At 45.8% G+C, this 18,560-nt stretch overlaps 1 protein-coding gene across 2 annotated transcripts in view; it reads right to left on the bottom strand.

The window, feature by feature from the left end:
* Positions 1–12,510, bottom strand: part of CDC42BPG (CDC42 binding protein kinase gamma) — a 73,768-nt gene extending 61,258 nt beyond the window's left edge. For both annotated transcript variants that reach the window (XM_039359894.1, XM_039359895.1), the window contains exon 1: positions 12,013–12,510. In XM_039359894.1, the coding sequence (XP_039215828.1) occupies positions 12,013–12,184 (172 nt within the window). In that variant the 5' untranslated portion in view covers positions 12,185–12,510. The remainder of the gene's footprint in view (positions 1–12,012) is intronic.
* Between the last annotated feature and the right edge of the window lie 6,050 nt (positions 12,511–18,560).

Genomic DNA, 18,560 nt, shown 5'->3' with positions numbered 1-18,560 from the left:
GTTTCTATCCCTCTGTTAATGCAGCCCAGCACTGTGTTGGCTTTTTTGGCAGCTGCAGCACACGGCTGGCTCCTATTTAAGGGATTGTCCACTAGGACTCTGAGATCCCTCTCACAGTTACTACTATTGAGCAAGGTACCCCCTATACTATACCTGTACATTTGGTTTTTCTTGCCTAAATGTAGAACCTTACTTTTTTCACCATTGAATTTCATTTTGTTAGACAGCGCCCAGTGTTCAAGTCTCTCCAGATCCTCGTGTATCTTAAGCCTGTCTTCTGGAGTGTTGGCTATTCCTGCCAGTTTGGTGTCGTCTGCAAATTTGATGAGTTCCCCATCTATCCCCTCATCTAAATCGTTGATGAAGATGTTGAACAACACTGGGCCTAGAGCAGAGCCCTGGGCACCCCACTGCACACTTCCCTCCATGTAGATGCAGTTCCATTGAGACCACATGGTGAGTACGGCCGGTCAGCCAGCTACAAATCCATCTGGTGGTGATGCTGTCTAACCCACATTAATAACTTTGTTAAATTTCAAAGTCAAACATGAAAATACAAAGGAATATAAAAGGGGAAGGGAAGCGCTAAAGAAATTGAAGGTGACCAAAAGAAACAAAGAGGTCAAACTTTGGAAGACTTTGGTGTCCACCCAGGATAGGCTGGCTGGGGAATTCTGGGAGCTGAAATCCAGCTGTCTTCAAACAGACAAGTTTGAGAAACAGTGATTTAATCCAATAAACTATGGCCACCACCACTAGCATAGCAGGTTCTGATGTTACAAAATGTCTCTCATACTTTGTTCCTGGTACTCAGAACTTCCCACGTGAACACCCTCATCTTCCAGAGGTAGTTATGATGTATCTCTGGATCAAGCCCATACTTTTCAAAAAACACTACAAGATGAAATGTCAAATCTAGGTACTCCAGGCTGTTCTTGGGGTTCCCGGAGGTGTTTAAACAGAGGCTGGCTCTTAAAGACCTAGCAGATCTTGCACTAAGCCAGGGATGGACTAGACTAGAAGACCTCTAAGAACCCAATTCTATGATTTAAGGAAGCCAGGAACTGGGTGGATTCCACCCATTACAAGAACTACAATACAGATAGTCCTTGACTTACAACAGTTCACTTAGTGACCATTTGAATTAACAACAGCGCTGAAAAAGGTGACATGACTGTTTTTCACACTTACGACCTTTGCAGAATCTCCGCAGTCATATGATCAAAATTCAGACACTTGGCAAGTGGCTCATAGTTATGACAGTCGCAGAGTCGCGGGGGTCACGTGATCACCCTTTGTAACCTACCCAGCTGCTTCTGACAAGCAAAGTCAGTGGGGGACGCCAGATGCGCTTAACAGCTGCATGGGTCACTTAACAACTGCACGAGCTTCTGACGGGCAAAGTCAAGGGGGGAAAGGCTACATTCCCTTAACAATTGTGTTACTTGGTTAACCGCCGCAGCGATTTGCTTCACAAAATGGCCGAAAAAGTAGTGCGCGCCTCCCCGCCTCACTCAGCAACAGAAAATTTGGGCTCAATTGTGGTCGTAAGTCAAGGGCTACTCTTGGTTTTCCATCCAAGGCCACGTCTGTCTCGTGGTTCGGTGCCCAGGCCTTCTCGCCTCTCTCTTTGCAGCCTGTTGGGCCTCATTGGAGAGCGGACCATCTTCAGCCCAAGGAGCACCTCTGGGATCCTAGGAAAAACATCCTGAGGGCAAGGCGGGCACACACCCACGGAGCACCCAAACCTGAGGAACAGGTCTGGCTGGCAGCGCCACTCACGTGGTGAAGGAGACGCCACGGGGAAAGGGGGAGGGGGTGATAAGGATGACATCACCGAACTCACTCCCCCAAGACTCCCCCTTATCCCACAAGGGAAAGAAAGACTAAACAATTGGCTGTGCAAGAAGGGCACCAGCTGTTGTGCAACCCAGAAGTGAACTGTTCACTTCCCACAGCACTCGGTGTGAATGTTGCACACAGAGGGCAAAGAACAGGAGAGAAAACTATTTTATACCAAGCTTGACTCCGGGTGACTTTATGGATCTGCTCTCCCTGTTTTTTCTTGGCGGTGGGATCTCCTGTTGGCCTCCCCACCCCAGCACTAATTCAGAACTCCAAGTCTGGCAGCCTTTTCGGATTAGCTGAGATCAAACGGACGCTGCTGCTGCTTCTTTCATTTGCCTTCTGGCACAAAACTATGGAACTGCAGGTGTTCAGACTGAAAGTTCATTCTCACTGAGGAATCATAGTTTGCCAGAATTAAGATATATTTAGAGATAGTCTACAAGCATGCATTCCTAAAAATAAGTTAAATGAATATATTACAGCTGGGGTAATGTACAGGAGAACCTGGATACAGGACCCACAATTGCAACCAGAAACAGACTCCAATGGAAAGCAAGTTCTCCAGGATATATAGATAGATAGAAAGATAGAAATCAAGAGTAGATGGATGGATGGATGGATTGATAGATAAGATAGATAGATGGATGGATGGATGGATGGATGGATGGATGGATGGATGGATGGATAAGATAGTTAGATAGATAGATAGATAGATAGATAGATAGATAGATAGATAGATAGATAGATGGATGGATGGATGGATGGATGGATGGATGGATGGATGGATGGATGGATGGATAGATAAGATAGATAGATAGATGGATGGATGGATGATGGATGGATGGATGGATAGATAGATAGATAAGATAGTTAGATAGATAGATGGATAGATAGATGGATGGATGGATAGATAAGATAGTTGGATGGATGGATGGATGGATGGATGGATGGATGGATGGATGGATGGATGGATGGATAAGATAGATAGATGATGGATGGATGGATGGATAGATAGATAAGATAGATAGATGGATGGATGGATGGATGGATAGATAAGATAGATAGTTAGATAGATAGATAGATAGATAGATAGATAGATAGATAGATAGATAGATAGATGGATGGATGGATGGATGGATGGATGGATGGATGGATGGATGGATAGATAAGATGGATGGATGGATGGATGGATGGATGGATAGATAAGATAGATAGATGGATGGATGGATGGATAGATAAGATAGTTAGATAGATGGATGGATGGATGGATGGATGGATGGATATATAAGATAGTTAGATGGATGGATGGATGGATGGATAGATAGATAAGATAGATGGATGGATGGATGGATGGATGGATGGATGGACAGACAGACAGACAGATAGATAGATGAAAAATAAATAGATGATGGATGGATGGATGATGGATGGAGATAGATAGATAAGAGATAGGTGAAAGAAATAGATGGATAGATGATAGACAGATACATAGTTGTGCAAACTTTTAAGAAATTTCTTGATCTCAGTGAACTGAACTTGAACACTGATTCGTATCAAGCAAAGTAGAATCAAGCAAGGTAAATCTGCAAAAACAAAAAACTGAAATTAATAGATTTTGTCGCTAACTCATCTGGTGAGCAGTTTCTTGAGAGCTTTGACCATTTCTCCACCCACCCAACTCCCATCCTCACTTTATAGCTGAACTTCTGCCTCCAGTCCACCCATCTTCAAGTTGTCGAGGTTGAGAATCGCTGGTCTTGGCAATTGTAAACATTCTGTAATTTCCCTAGCAATTCAGCTATCAAGGTTACACGAGGCCGCTTCACCAGTTTTAAGAGGTGGCCCCGACGTGGCAGATACAGGACTTTCTTGTGCCCCAATGAAAAACCAACTTCCACAGAACCATCATAAGGCTGGAAATAATACAACAAAACATATTTTCCTTTGGCATGGCCATCTGCTCCAATTACAAACTCAGTGCAATCTATCATTTACTTTTAGCAAGCTCCAAGGTTGCCCTGTACTTAAATCAGGTAAATTTCTTTTTAAAGAGATTAAATCCATGCATTAATTAAACTTACATTGTTTGCTCTGAAAGGGAGCGAAGAACCAGGAGCAAAGATTAAAAAATAATAATTATATTGCTTTTAACAGGAGGCTGACTGACAAGTGAACTACTGCACGCATCTTCCACCAGCCAAAAGAGTTTTTCCCAGTTTGTTGGCACATAACACCTTATGTTGCTTAGTTTCAACTATGGTTAAAGATGATCAGAGGACTGTAGGCTAAAACATACGAAGAACAGTTGCAGGAATTGAGTACGGTAGTGGCCAAAATTGTGGAAACCTTTTGGGAAAAGTGTATTTTTGAGGTTTGATGGTTAATAACACCACTTTTTTTTGGAGTAGCACCATAAAATTATATATCAATAGAAAGATAATTTAATCAAGAATGTAATGCAATAAAGTTTGTTCAATTATCTGTACTGTATTCTATGAAAGTTATAGCCAAATAACCAGAAAAAGGAAGCACAACTTGCTTAGATTGATTTCAGGTAGCTTTCCTTCATCTGATTGTAGCCAATGAGCATGAGTGTTTAGAGAGCCAATCAGGTGTCATCTTGTTTTGGCAATGAGCCAATCAGATCACAGTAGGATCCAGGTATTGATGTCATGTAATGAAGCTGAAAGGTGAACATATTTTAGGGTGTTATGTGATCTCTATCAAGTTGGTTGGGGTTTTTTGTGTTCTTTCATTTAGTGAGCTTGTAAAATGTAATAAAATTAAAGAAATGGTGCAAAGAATTGACTGGTTGCCCAGAAAGCGATGTAAAATAATATTATTAAGTGAATAAGGCTACAGTTATAAAGAAATTAGAAGAAAAATTGGTAGAAACCTAACCAAAGGTGGCATTTCTACAGTACACATTTCCCAAAAGGTTTCCATAATTTTGGCCATTACTGTATGTCTAGTCCAGTGGTTCTCAACCTGTGGGTCAGGACCCCATTTGGGGTCGAACGACCATTTCACAGGGGTCACCAAACAACGCCATTTTCCCCCCCTTTTCCTTAGCTGTGCTACTCCCTTTTATTCTATTGGCTTTTGAAAGCCAATAGAATAGACTCTCTTGAATAGAGTCTAATTCTATTGGCTTTCACAAGCCAATAGGAATTGTCCAGGCTGTCTCTGCCCTGCTGAGCCCGCCAAAAGTCCCATTCTGCAAACGGTGCTGCACCAGTTGAGTAGTCCTCGACTTACGACCGGTTGAGTAGTCCTCGACTTACGACCGGTTGGGGGTCGCGGCATTAAAAAGGTTGAGAACCACTGCTCTAGTCTAATGGAAAGAAGGACCAGGGGTGACATGATAGCAGTGTTCCAAGATCTGAGGGGCCGCCACAAACAAGGGGTGGTGGTGTCAACCTATTCTCTAAAGCACCAGAAGACAGGACAAGAAGCAACGGATGGAAGTTAATCAAGGAGAGAAGCAAGAACTCGGGAGAAATTTCCTGACAGTGAAAACAACCCGTGGAACTACTTGTCTCCAGAAGTTGTGGGTGCTCCGTCACTGGAGCTTTTAAGAAGAACCTGGAGAGAACATAGAATAATAGGGTTGGAAGGAACCTTGGAGATCATCTAACCAACCCCCCCACTGGAGCAAGAGACCATTTCAGACAAATGGCTGTCCAGTCTCTTCTTAAAAGCCTACAGCAATGGTATAGGGCAGTGGTGGCGAACCTATGGCACGCGTGACAGAGGGGGAACTCAGAGCCCTCTCTGTGGGCATGCGCGCTGTTGCCCCATCCCCACTTCCCCCCGCAGCCCCCTTACCAGCAGCATCCCGAGAGGAGAGTCACCCCCAGGCGCAGTCTGCACAAAGCAGCGCAGTCAAGGACATGGCAGCCGGCCAGCGGGGACAAGACTCCGTCCTCGCGCCCCGTCATGTGCAGATGATGCTGCGGGGTGCTGGCGGAGGGCGTGGCCACAGCGCTGCAGGCCGCCTGGACAATCTGCGGCAGGCCGTGGAGGCAGTGGGTGGCCATGCGGGTGGGCAGGGGGCGGAGCAGGGATGGGGGGCAGGGCGGGGGCGGGTTTTGGGCACTTGGTCTCTAAAAGGTTCGCCATCACTGGTCTAGCGCCTCCTTCTTGAGCAGGGGGCTGGTCTAGGTGTTCTCTAAGGTCCTTTCCAACCTTATTGTTCTATGTTCTCTAATCCACTTGGAAGCAGATTAGGCACCCACTTATGTCCTTCCTGGCACAGACAAGGCCTCTGAGATGCACTCCCACAAATGACTCCCTCGTTCTGGGATAACCCCATGATGAAATCCAGACGAGAAGAAGGTGACTATTTCTCCTTGTCTTAACAGGCCAATTTTCACTACTCATACACTGGAAACAATGATTGGAAAGTCTCTGGTGTATGGCCTTGATGCATCCCAAATAGACTGATTTTTTTTTTTAAAAAAAATCTTTTATTACAGCCAAACCACATTCGCATCTTCAAATTAAAAAGGACTTTAGTCTTTTTGGACAAGCAATTGTCTGAATGGCTGTCAGATTTCCTGCCTGAGCGGGGGGTTGGACTAGAAGACCTCCAAGGTCCCTTTCCAACTCTGTTATTCTATTCTATTCCTCCACCAACTTTACAGAACCAATACAGGTAGTCCTCGACTTACCGTCACAATGAAGCACTTCTGTTACTGATGAGACCATTAAATGGATCACTAGACAACCGGACCCAATTTTTACCAGTCGTTAAACAAATAACGTGGCCATTAGATGAATTGTGTGTTTGTTAAGCGAATCTGGCTCCCCCAGTTGACTTTGTTTGCAGTAAGACGGCTGGGAAGGTCGCACAACCTGATCACGTGACTGCAAGATGCTGCAACCGCCCTGAACGTGCCCAAATTGCCACCCCTTGTCTGCAAGGCTGGTGCAACGGTTATTCCTGTCGCTTTTTTTTTTTCACCCCCGTCATAACTTCGAATGATCTCTAAGCAAACGGCCATAGCCACCAGTATGCAAAATAAGAGCAACCCCCCACCCTTTCTTCCAGCACTGATGATGTTACCTAGTTGGGCAATGAAACAGCTGCAATTCCAAAGCTGCTTTTCCAAAAGGCAACTGGACTTTCTTGGAGCTTCTTGGATGAGAAGAGAGAAAAACAAGGAAAAACAAAGGCCAGTTCCCTTTTGGAAAAGTATCTTTGGGAGAAGCCTGACCTGGATGATCAAGAATTCATGTAGACTGAAACATCTGCAAGAAAACCACATCTGCAAGCTCAGAGAGCACCAAGAACCCCACAGTCCTTTTCTTCCTCTTTCGCCTCCTCCTCCTCCTCCTCTTCTTCTTCCTCCTCCTTCTCTTTGCAAACTCCCCCCTTCTACCACTGATATTACTTAGTTGGGTCATGAAACGTCTGCAAGAAAACAACCAACCTCAGAGAGCACCAAAGACCCCACAGTTCTCCTCCCCATCTCCTTCTTCCACTTCATGAAACCCCACTCCCTTCTGTCACTGATGGTGTTACCTAGTCGGGTCATGAAACGTCAGCAAGTGAGTCACCAAGGTCAGAGAGCACCAAGGACCCCACAGTCCTTTTCTTCCTCATCCCCCTCTTTGCAACTCCTCCTTCTATCACTGATAACGTTACCTAGTTGGGTAATGAAATATCTGCAAGAAAACTGAGAGTACCACAGACAACCCCCCACCCCCAAATGGCCATAAGTCAAGAGTGAAAACCCTACATCTGCACACCTGTTGTGACTTTACATCTTGCATTCTGTGTGATGGGAAGGCAGCCAATGTTTCAATGAGGGTCAACAATGTCTGAGTGACACAGGCCAAATCAATCGGAATACGATCAAGGACTAATTATACTATTAGGCTTATCCATCAACTTGAGGGTTGGGTGTGTTGGATGTTAAGCATGTGAGGTTAGCAGGGCAGGTAAAAAGAAAAATTGATCCTGACTTTATGGCCTGCACCCTGTGGATAAGCCTGAAGCTGGGGGTGATGGGATTTAGGATTTAACATATCCAGAGGGTCCCAGGTTATGAAAGGCTGGCTCAGGTTAAGGACTATAAGTTGATTTGTAGTAAGCCTTGTATCATTTTCAACAGAAACATGAGGACTAGAAACCTTCTGAGAAAGAGACATTTCAGAGGGGTAGAGCAACCACTACAGGAGACCTTCTCTGATCTCTCTAAGCTAACCAACTCACTTTCTGACTAACCTTCTATATTTAAGAGGTGGGTCACTCATCCAGGTCTAAACCTGGATTCACACAACACCCCAAACCTGGCTCAGAGACAGATGGCCATGTTGTCAGTGTTTTATACAAACCAGCCTGGTCTTTGCAGGTTGTGTGAACCAGACTACCAATGTAGAAAGGAATAGAATAGAGCTGGAAGGGACCTTGGAGGTCTTCTAGTCCAGCCCCCTGCTCAAGCAGAAGAACCTATATCATCTTAGACAGGTGAATGTCTAGTTTTTTCTTAAAAACCTCCAGTGATGGAGCACTCACAATTTCTGGAGGCAAGCTGTTCCACTGTCAAGAAGTTTCTCCTTAATGCCAGATTGCTTCTCTCTTTGATCAGTTTCTATCCATTGTTTCTTGTCCTGCCCTCTGGTGTTTTGGAGAATAATTTGACCCCTTCTTCTTTGTGGCAGCCCCTCATATACTGGAAGATTGCTATCATGTCTCCCCTATTTAGCCCGAATATGATCTCATTTCAAAAGAAACAGGTTCCAAAAAGCCAGTGGCATTTGGCATTTTAATTTGGGCTTCATGGGTTATCTGAATCCAGTTTGAGTTAGAGAAAAAAAGGGGTTTTCCACACCAAATGGGTGAATCAAAATATTTGAGAAGGGCAGGTTTGTGAGTTGAGGAAAACGAGATCCAGCTTGATGCATAAAATGAATTCCAGATGTGGGCAGGTGTGCAGAAAATACACCCATTGTTTTCATTCCAAGGAGAACCAGGCAACCCCCACACCCACCCACACACACACACTGGCTGACCTGCCTATATGCAGGCTGTGGATGCACCTCCTGCTGCCAATTGTGTCTTTCCATGGGATGGGGGCTCAGATGATGCTATGGCACTCCTGCCCCTAAAGATCCAACAGGTTGGGCACTGGGAAACGATGGCATCAGACAGGGTCCAGGACGGCTCCAAAACCCCAGCTAAGGGTTGTGTTTGAGGGTTAGGGACGGGATTTATTTATTTAGTGCAATTTGAGGTTTTTTATTTGTTTGAATTGTTTGATTGCTATGAGTTTTCTTTTGCACACTATGCTGAATCACAGATCGATTGGCTATCTATTATCTATTTATCTCTCCATTAGCATCTCCATCCATCATCTGTCTGTCTATCTATCTATCTATCTATTTATCTATCTATCTATCTATCTATCTATCTATCTATCTATCTATCTATTATCATCTCCATCCATCATCTATTTTCTATCTATTCTTCTCTCTGTCTGTCTGTCTGTCTATCTAATCTTTCTGTTATCATCTCCATCCACCATCTATTTTCTATCTATTCTTCTCTCATCTCTCTCTATATCTTTTCTGTATCATCTCCATCCATCATCTAGCTGTCTATTTTCTATTCTTCTCTATCATCTATTTAACTATTTATCTATTTATCTATCTATCTATATCTATCTTTTTTGTTATCATCTCCATCCATCATCTAGCTGTCTATTTTCTATTCTTCTCTATCATCTATTTAACTATTTATCTATTTATCTATCTATTATCTATCTATATATCCTTGTGTTATCATCATCCATCATGTCTATCTGTCTATCTATCTATCTATCTATCTATCTATCTATCTATCTATCTATCTATCTATCTCTCTTTATCTATCTATCTATCTATCTATCTATCTATCTATCTATCTATCTATCTATCTATCTATCTATCATCTCCATCAGACAATTATATCTATCTGTCTTGCTCTTTAGATAAGATAATCTTTATTGTCATTTTTTTTTACTGTGGGCACATTGGTACTCATTAAAAATGAAATTCTGTTGCCCGCTCTCAAAGTGTACACATACATAACACTCATATAAATATGCTATATACAACATATGCATATACCTACGTATGTGTATGTGTGTGTATATATATATATATACACAAACACACACACACACACTCTCACAAAGAGGGAGGGAGGGAGGGAGATAGAGAGAGAAATACAATAAATAAATACAATAAATATTTGTGAATATTTAGGCCGTGAAAAGGATGTGTGGCAGTGCAGACAATCTTGTGGATCCTTCTCAAGCGACGCTTATATGCCACGGAGTGAAGGGATCTATCTCTAGCACCCACGTGTCTCAAAGGGGCCACGTTTGAGAAACACTGCTAGATGCTGACATACTTTGCCTTTGTCTTAACAAACATCTTGAATTTGTACTTGGCAACCAACTTTTGATCCCCCATCTCAGGCAAACATGGAGATATGACAAGCCAACAATCTGGGGAATCTGGGCTTAGGGACCTAAGTTTATTGCACACCCAGCTGGACCACAGACCTCTTATAACCAGGATGGCAAAGCAAAGGCTAGCCTTGACTTATGGAGCCTTGCTTGTTTGCAAGCCAAAGGCCAGGATTTGTTAGACTGGGGGAAAGAAGCTTAAGTAGACCATTCCTGGCTTGTTCATTTTTTACAGCAGTGGAATTAAAAGAAAAACTTCTTCTGGGATGGTGCGTGTGGAAATCAGCTGGTGTAATACTCAAGGTAGTAAACAAGGAGCAGGAAAATCTGAAGTCCCCTTTTAGCTATGGAGGCTCCCTGCAGGTCTTTGGAACTGCCTACCTCACAGGACTGATGTTCTTGGCGAAAAAATAAAAGAAAGCAGGAAAAGATTTGGACAGAGCTTTTTGGGCCTGGAAGCCATACAAAATAAAATCTTTTTCTCAAAGCAGTGTATCAGTTTAATTCAGTGGTTCTCAACCTTTTTAATGCCGCGACCCCCAACCGGTCGTAAGTCGAGGACTACTCAACCAGTCGTAAGTCGAGGACTACTCAACTGGTGCAGCACCGTTTGCAGAATGGGACTTTTGGCGGGCTCAGCAGGGCAGAGACAGCCTGGACAATTCCTATTGGCTTTGGAAAGCCAATAGAATTAGACTCTATTCAAGAGAGTCTATTCTGTTGGCTTTCAAAAGCCAAGAGAATAAAAGGGAGGAGCACAGCTAAGGAAAAGGGGGGAAAAATGGCGGACTGCGTTGAAATGGGGTCCCGACCCACAGGTGGAGAACCACTGATTTAATTGATAGTACTGATGATTAGATCAGGGGTGTCCAACCTAGGCCTCTTGAAGTCCTATGGACTTCAACTCCCAGAATTAATCACACGTAAACTTCAATTCTGGGAGTTTTTTTTCCACAGGTCTTCAAGTGACCAAGGTTGAACACTCCTGGATTAAATAACGAGGCCTCAATTACTCTTTTGGTGTTTGCTCAGCCTGACGCACAGAAGCCGGAATTGGCACAGACGCTCCCTAAAGGGAACCAGAGCAGTAAGAAAGAGTCAACCAATGCAGGCTTAAGCCAGGCTTGGCTCTTGGGCAGCACCACACTGTGGTTTGTTTGTGGGAACCCGGCAACTACTGTTTGCAAACCTCAGCTTCCAGCTAAGGGTGATTCATAGCCCCAACGAAATGTGGTTTCTTTAGCAAACGGTCCAGTGTTTCCCAAACTTGACAATTTTAAGGCATGAGGACTTCAACTCCCAGAATTCCACAGCCAGCAACGCTGGCTGTGGAATTCTGGGAGTTGAAGTCCACATGCCTTAAAATGGTCAAGTTTGGGAAACACTGAGCAAACCAAGGTTTTATCTGATTTCTACACCTTTTCCTTGGAGCTTCATCCAACTGGGTGTCTCCTGGGAACTTAGAGATGGGAGGGTGCTTAAAAAGAGGGGCTCTCTTCCAACGAAGACCCCCCCCCGTCCCCTTGTGGCAAAAGCGGGGTGGGCTAAAGGCAGGAGACCCCACTCCAGCTCTCGCGAAGCCCCCAATCACCTCCCTTCCTTCGCCTTGAGGCGCCAAGCCATTCAAGTCCAAGGCGCGGTTGCCAGAAGCGCCTCCGACGGCTCCGCACTCTGCACGCGCCCAGAAGCCCACCGCTCGACTCACCCCACTCCAGGAACTGCCGCACGTTCCGCTCCCGGCGCAGAGGCGCAGCGCTGCATTCCTGGTGGACGCAGATCAAGAGGTCCAGCAGCCCCTCCAGACCCGCCGCCCCCGGCCCGTCGCCCTCCAGCAGCCCCCGCAAGCCGGCCAGGCGCCGCTCCACCGGGCTGCCCATGGTGGCGACCCCGGCGGAGGACCAGGACGACGACGACGAGGAGGAGAAGGAGGAGAAGGACGCGGTCGCCTGGCCGGATCCTCCGCGGAGCGCAGAATGGGAGCAGCCCCAGCCGAGCAGCCCCGCCCCGATGCTCGGGGGGGGGGGGTTGGGCGCAAGCCGACACCTGGCCAGGTAGGAGGGCGCCTCGCTGAGAGCGCCGGGCAGACTACAACGCCCATCCTCCGCAGCCGGCTCAGCGCCTCCCTCTCCCCTCCACCCCCGGGGACCCTCCCGGCTAGCGGCCCGCGGGCGCCCGGTTGCAGCGCTGCGCCAAGGCGCTTTTGCAGCCGGGTAGAGTCGCTCTGCTCGCGGCTTCTTCGGGGGTGGGCTTTTTTTTTTCCCCGCCCCTCCTCCTCCTCCTCCTCCTGCCCTCGAGATGCCCAAAGGTGGATCAAGCCGGACCTGCTTCTCTTTTTTTTTTTTTCCCCCAAGACTGGTCAAAGTTGGCTGCAGACTGCGCACACACACACACACACACACACTGGGGCTCAAAGGTCAAAGCGCCGTCCGACTGGAGCTGCGCGTGTTTCTCTCGTAGCAAAAGCGGCTTTCCGCAAAAGAATTTTTTTTTCTGTTGGGATCTCCTGGTGGTCCCCCCTTCCCTGTACTTACGATCCAAGTTATTTTTCAGCCAAGATTGGGTATCTGCTGCCCCCTAGCGGGACTCTCTTAAAAAGAATGGAGATATCAAGGCAAACCTACATAAAGTAGCCACAGAAGAAGGGATCTTGGAGGTCTTCTAGAACAGTGGTTCTCCACCTGTGGGTCGGGACCCCATTTGGGGTCGAACGAGCATTTCACGGGGGTCGCCAAACAACGCAGTCCGCCATTTCCCCCCCCCTTTCCTTAGCTGTGCTCCTCCCTTTTATTCTATTGGCTTTTGAAAGCCAATAGAATAGATTCTCTTGAATAGAGTCTAATTCTATTGGCTTTCAAAAGCCAATAGGAATTGTCCAGGCTGTCTCTGCCCTGCTGAGCCCGCCAAAAGTCCCATTCTGCAAACGGTGCTGCACCAGTTGAGTAGTCCTCGACTTACGACCGGTTGAGTAGTCCTCGACTTACAACCGGTTGGGGGTCACGGCATTAAAAAGGTTGAGAACCACTGTTCTAGAATCTAGCCCAACCCTCTGCTCAAGCATGAGACCCGGCCTATATCAACTCAGAAAAATGGTTGTCCAGTCTCTTTAAAAGCTTCCAGTATTGGAGCAACCCAGTGGTGGGATTCAAATATGTGAACAACCAGTTCTTTGTGTGGATGCTGCTTTCCAAAGTCCATTCTGGGCCTGGCCAACAAAAAATTAGCTACCAATTCGGTGTGAACTGGCTGAATCCCACCACTGGAGCACCCACAACTTCTGAAGGCAACTTCTGTTCCGCTGATTGATTATTCTCACTGTCAGGAAGTTTCTCCTTAGTTCTAGGTTGCTTCTCTCCTTGATTAGTTTCCATCCGTTACTTCTTGTCCTGCCTTCTGGTGCTTTGGAGAATAGGTTGACCCCCTCCTCTTCTTTGTGGCAGCCTCTCTAATATTGGAAGATTGCTGTCATGTCTTTAAGCCACAGTTTTGCTGAGCCTAGTTCATTTCACAACTAGCCAGATGTTTTGGGTACATATTCTACACAGCCCTGCAGATACAGAGTCTGTCTCCTTTCCCTGAATTGACCATAGTCTTGTTATTTTTAGTGCTTTTAGAAGCTTTCAATGGTCCTGGATCTTCCAGGATTATTAAAGAGAAACCCAACCTAGAACTAAGGGGAGATTTCCTGGAAATGAGAACAATTAAAAAAAAAACTTTCATTGTGAGTTACACAATGACAATAAAGATATTCTATTCTAATTAATCAGTGGAACAGCTTCCCTCCAGAAATTGTGGGTGTTTAATCTCCGGAGGTTTTTAAGGAGAGATTGGGCAGCTATTTATCTGGAATGGTGTAGGACAGTGGTGGCGAACCTATGACACGGGTGCCAGAGGCGGCACTCAGAGCCCTCTCTGTGGGCACGCGTGCCGTTGCCCCAGTCCTAGGCCTTCAGCTGGGTTTTATAAAACCTTTTCGCTTTAGGCCTCTGCCACCGTGTGCAAAAAAAAGAGGTTTAATTAATCAGTCAATTTCAACTTCTTGCAGGAAAAAAAAGATCTTGCAAAGTTGGAACTGATTGAACTTTTTAGTCCCACCTAGTCTGCAATTACTACTGCAGCCACACCCACCCAACGGGCCACACCCACCCGGCACCAGACGATGCATAAGTGGGTTTTGGGTTGCAGTTTGGGCCCTCGGTGTCTAAAAGGTTCGCCATCACTGGTGTAGGATCTCCTGCTTGAGCAGGGGATTGGACTAGAAGACCTCCAAGGTCTTCTAGACCTTGGAGGTCTAGATAATAATAGAACCTTGTGATTCTATTATTCAAACTCTGAGTCATCTAGGAATGAAACAACACCAACACCGATAAAAGGTGATTCACCCCCTCGCCTATTTTCCAGCTTACGTGTGATTTAAAAGGCAAAATTGTTAGGTGAACAAGGGGTTACCTCACCTAACTTTTTTGTTTGTTTTGCCATCAAGGACTCCCACAATTATTCTCAGCCATACACCATGATCAGCATGCCAAAAGGGCTGGGCTCGCCCCCCACAGTAAACCCAGCAGCTCCAAGCTGGCAGGGAGCACTGCACCAACCCAATTCTGGCCTTGTGGTCTGCAAGGCAGTTTCTCAACCTTATCCAAGGTGATTGGACTTCAACTCCCAGAATTCCCCATCCAGCATGCTTCAATACATGTGGATTTCAACTCCTAGAATTCCCCAGCCAACATGCTTCAAGATGGGTTAATTTCAACTCCCAGAATTCTCCAGCTAGCCACACTGGCTAAGGAATTCTGGGAGTTGAAGTCCACAAGTCATAAAAGGACCAAGTTTGAAGACCCCTGCTGTACAGTGTACTAAATCTGAGTTAATATCAGAATCATAAAATTGGAAAGCACCTCAGAGGTGATTTAGTCCAACCTTGCTTGGCGCATGCTGATGGATAATTCTGGGAATTGAAATTGGAGATTGTGGAAGTTTTAAACACACCAATGTGGCCTACTATGCAAGTCCAACAACAGGTCAATTCAGTAACCAAGTTAAGCATTTGTGAGAATCGACCATTCAGCCAACATGCCTAGATAAGTGTTTCTCAATCTCTGCCACTTTAAAATGGGAGGACTGCAACAGTCCACCAGATGCGTGGACTGTGAATTGCAGTCCACCCATCTTAAAGTGGCAGAGATTGAGAAACACTGCTTTGTGTCCAAATTTTGATTGAATAAATTGCTCTGATTCACTGGCTGACTTCAGACAGAGCAGCGCTGCTTCTCACACCTATTTGACCCCAGCCTGGTGCGTGTTTGTGTTGTGCAAACTTAGTCCCTGACTGACAGCAATCCTGAGCCAAAAATTTCAGCCAGCTTTCCACGTCCAAATATTTCTTCCTGGTAACCTAAGTTTCCTCTCATACAATTGTTCTGTACGGAGGTGAAAGGAAGAGCCATTTGCAGATGACATCATGGTGAGTCATTTTGCACTTCCGAAATCCAGTTTGGGAACCGTGTGCAAAAGGGGAAAAGGATTTACGAGATCTAAAATTTTGGGAGGGCCAAGTACACCTGGAACTTAAATCCAACAAGACTGCTCTCCCTTGCTCACAATTGTGGAGAAATTGTTTTCACCAGTCATTCTGTTGGACGGCACTGTTTTTGTTTTAAGTAAGAGGGAGCATACAAGTATACAAAATCCTAGAATCAGAGTTGTTAAGAACGCAAGAGGTCATCTATCCCAACCCCCAGGGCAACACCCATTCCCCGTTGGAAGACTCTAGTACAGCCAGTCCTCAATTTACGACCAGGTATTTAACAACAAAAAATGCCCATTTAGGACATTGGATACAAGACCTGCTTTAACAACCACCGTAAAAAAAAAACCATCGAAAAATCTGGTTCCATCACATGGTGCCTTGACTTACAACCTTAACTATTTACAACTGGAATCCCAGTACCAGCTGTTGTCGTAAGTTAAGGACTACCTGTAAATGGTTCCTTGTGTCACAGAGCATGCAGTTCCAGAGTATTTCGCTTAGTGACAAAAATGATAGCTTCAGTTGCCATTGTAAGTTGAGGACTACCCATCACAAGTTCCCCTGGCTCTGGCTAAGACACTGCTTGGCTAAACTTACCAGATTTTTTCCTGGTTCCTGCTTAAGGCCTGTCCCATCTGCTCCAGTTCATGGTTGACCTTTTTAAAATGGCAAAGATTCTTCGGCCACTTGACCTTTCCTTAAACCAGGGGTCTCCAAACTTGGCAACTTTTAAGACTCGTGGACTTCAACTCCCAGAATCCCCCCACCAGCATAGACACTCTGTGAGTCTGTCCTCAAATCCAAATCCAACCTCTGGCATTTCCCCTCTAGGAGAGGCTTCTGATTTTCTGCCTTATTCTAGGATGCTCTAGGTCCCGCCCAGCAAGACTCTTGCCAACTGCTGGATGAGTTGATGTGAAAAAGATTCCTAGGAGTTCCACAAACAACTGCCCCACTTCAGTGTCTTACCTTAGGGCAGGGGTAAGCGACCTTGGCTCTTTTATGACTCGTGGACTTCAACTCCCAGAATTCCAGAGCCAGCATGGCTCAACTTGGAAACCTTTCCCTTTCCCCTCAGCATGGCTGGCTTTGGAATTCTGGGAGTTGAAGTCCATGAGTCATAAAAGAGCCAAGGTTCCCCACCCCTGCCTATATCAGGGGTCCTCAACCTTGGCTCTTTTATGACTCGTGGACTTCAACTCCCAGAATTCCAGAGCCAGCCTGGCTCAGCTCGGAAACCTTTCCCTTTCCCCTCAGCATGGCTGGCTTTGGAATTCTGGGAGTTGAAGTCCACGAGTCATAAAAGAGCCAAGGTTGCCTACCCCTGCCTTAGGGTGGTGGACTTAAATTCCCAGAATTCCCCAGCTAGCCAGACACCTTAAAGCAGGGGTGTTAAACTGCCGGCCCGCAGGCCTGTTTCATCATATCGAAGCTGCGCCCACCCCATTGATGGCAATGCAGAGTCGCGATACATTGTGACATGTCACGTGACGTGGCGAGTTTGACACCTGTGCCTTAAAGCATGCTGGCTGGGGAATTCTGGGAGTTGAAATCCACCTATCTTTCAGTGACCAAGACTGAGAAGCACTGATCTGACTGGGGGATTCTGGGAGTTAAAAGTCCACCCATGTTCCAGTGACCAAGGCTGAGAAACAGAGGGTTAAGGATGCCAACAGCTTCAAAAGGCTGCCCAAATTAGGCATCTGATTCTCCATGCATTTCCTATTTTGTCCTTCATTCCGTGCTAGTTGAGGCTTAACAGCCCGGAAACCAGGAAAGACATTAAACGAGAATGCCGGAAACCCAGGCTACATATGGGGGGGGGGGGAATGAGTCACATGGCAACTGTGCCCTGGAACCTGGGTAATCCCCAAGTAGCTTTGCTTATCCTCCATTTCTCTTTCCTGTAGCAGACACTGTGGAAAAATTCCAGCGTTGACAGAAGCTTGGCTATTAATTCAATTCTAGGCCATCTGGGATGGTATGAGGCAGGGGTGGGCAACTCTGGTCGCTGACGACTTGCGGATTTCAACTCCCAGAATTCCTGAGCCAGTCATGCGGGCTCAGGTATTCTGGGAGTTGAAGTCTGTAGGTCTTATAGTTGCCACCTAAGGACACTGCTTGAGCAGGGGGTTGGACTAGAACAGTGTTTCCCAAACTTGACAATTTTAAGGCATGTGGACTTCAACTCCCAGAATTCCACAGCCAGCAATGCTGGCTGTGGAATTCTGGGAGTTGAAGTCCATATGCCTTAAAATTGTCAAGTTTGGGAAACACTAGGCTAGAAGACCTCCAAGGTCCCGTTCCAGCCCCAAGACTCTATGATTCCTTGGAGGCAAAATTCAGCTGCCTTCAAAAATTTGGTGACCTCCCAAGTGTTAAAACAGACAATTTTTTTTGTTTTTCCCAATTTTCCAACTTCTCCATCTTGACTACAACTCTGGAGTTCCTTTATTTATAGGCAGTCCTGGACTTACGACCATTTCTTTAACAACCATTTGATGTTACAATGATGCAGAACAAAGTTACTTGTGACTGGTCCTTACACTTACAATCAGTGCTCATACTTATGACCAGTCCTTACACTTATGACGATTGCAGAATCCCTGTACGTGTGATCAAAATTCACATCCTTAGTAACTGGTATGTATTTACAACGATGGCACCATCCCAGGGGTCATGTAACTGCCATCTGAGGCCTTCTCGGCGGGCTTCCAACAAGCAGT

The sequence above is a fragment of the Crotalus tigris genome, unplaced genomic scaffold (assembly GCF_016545835.1).
Source record: "Crotalus tigris isolate CLP2741 ecotype Arizona unplaced genomic scaffold, ASM1654583v1 scf7180000019143.106728444:792265, whole genome shotgun sequence".
Taxonomy (NCBI): Eukaryota; Metazoa; Chordata; class Lepidosauria; order Squamata; family Viperidae; genus Crotalus; species Crotalus tigris.
This window is presented reverse-complemented; position numbering and strand designations above follow the sequence as displayed.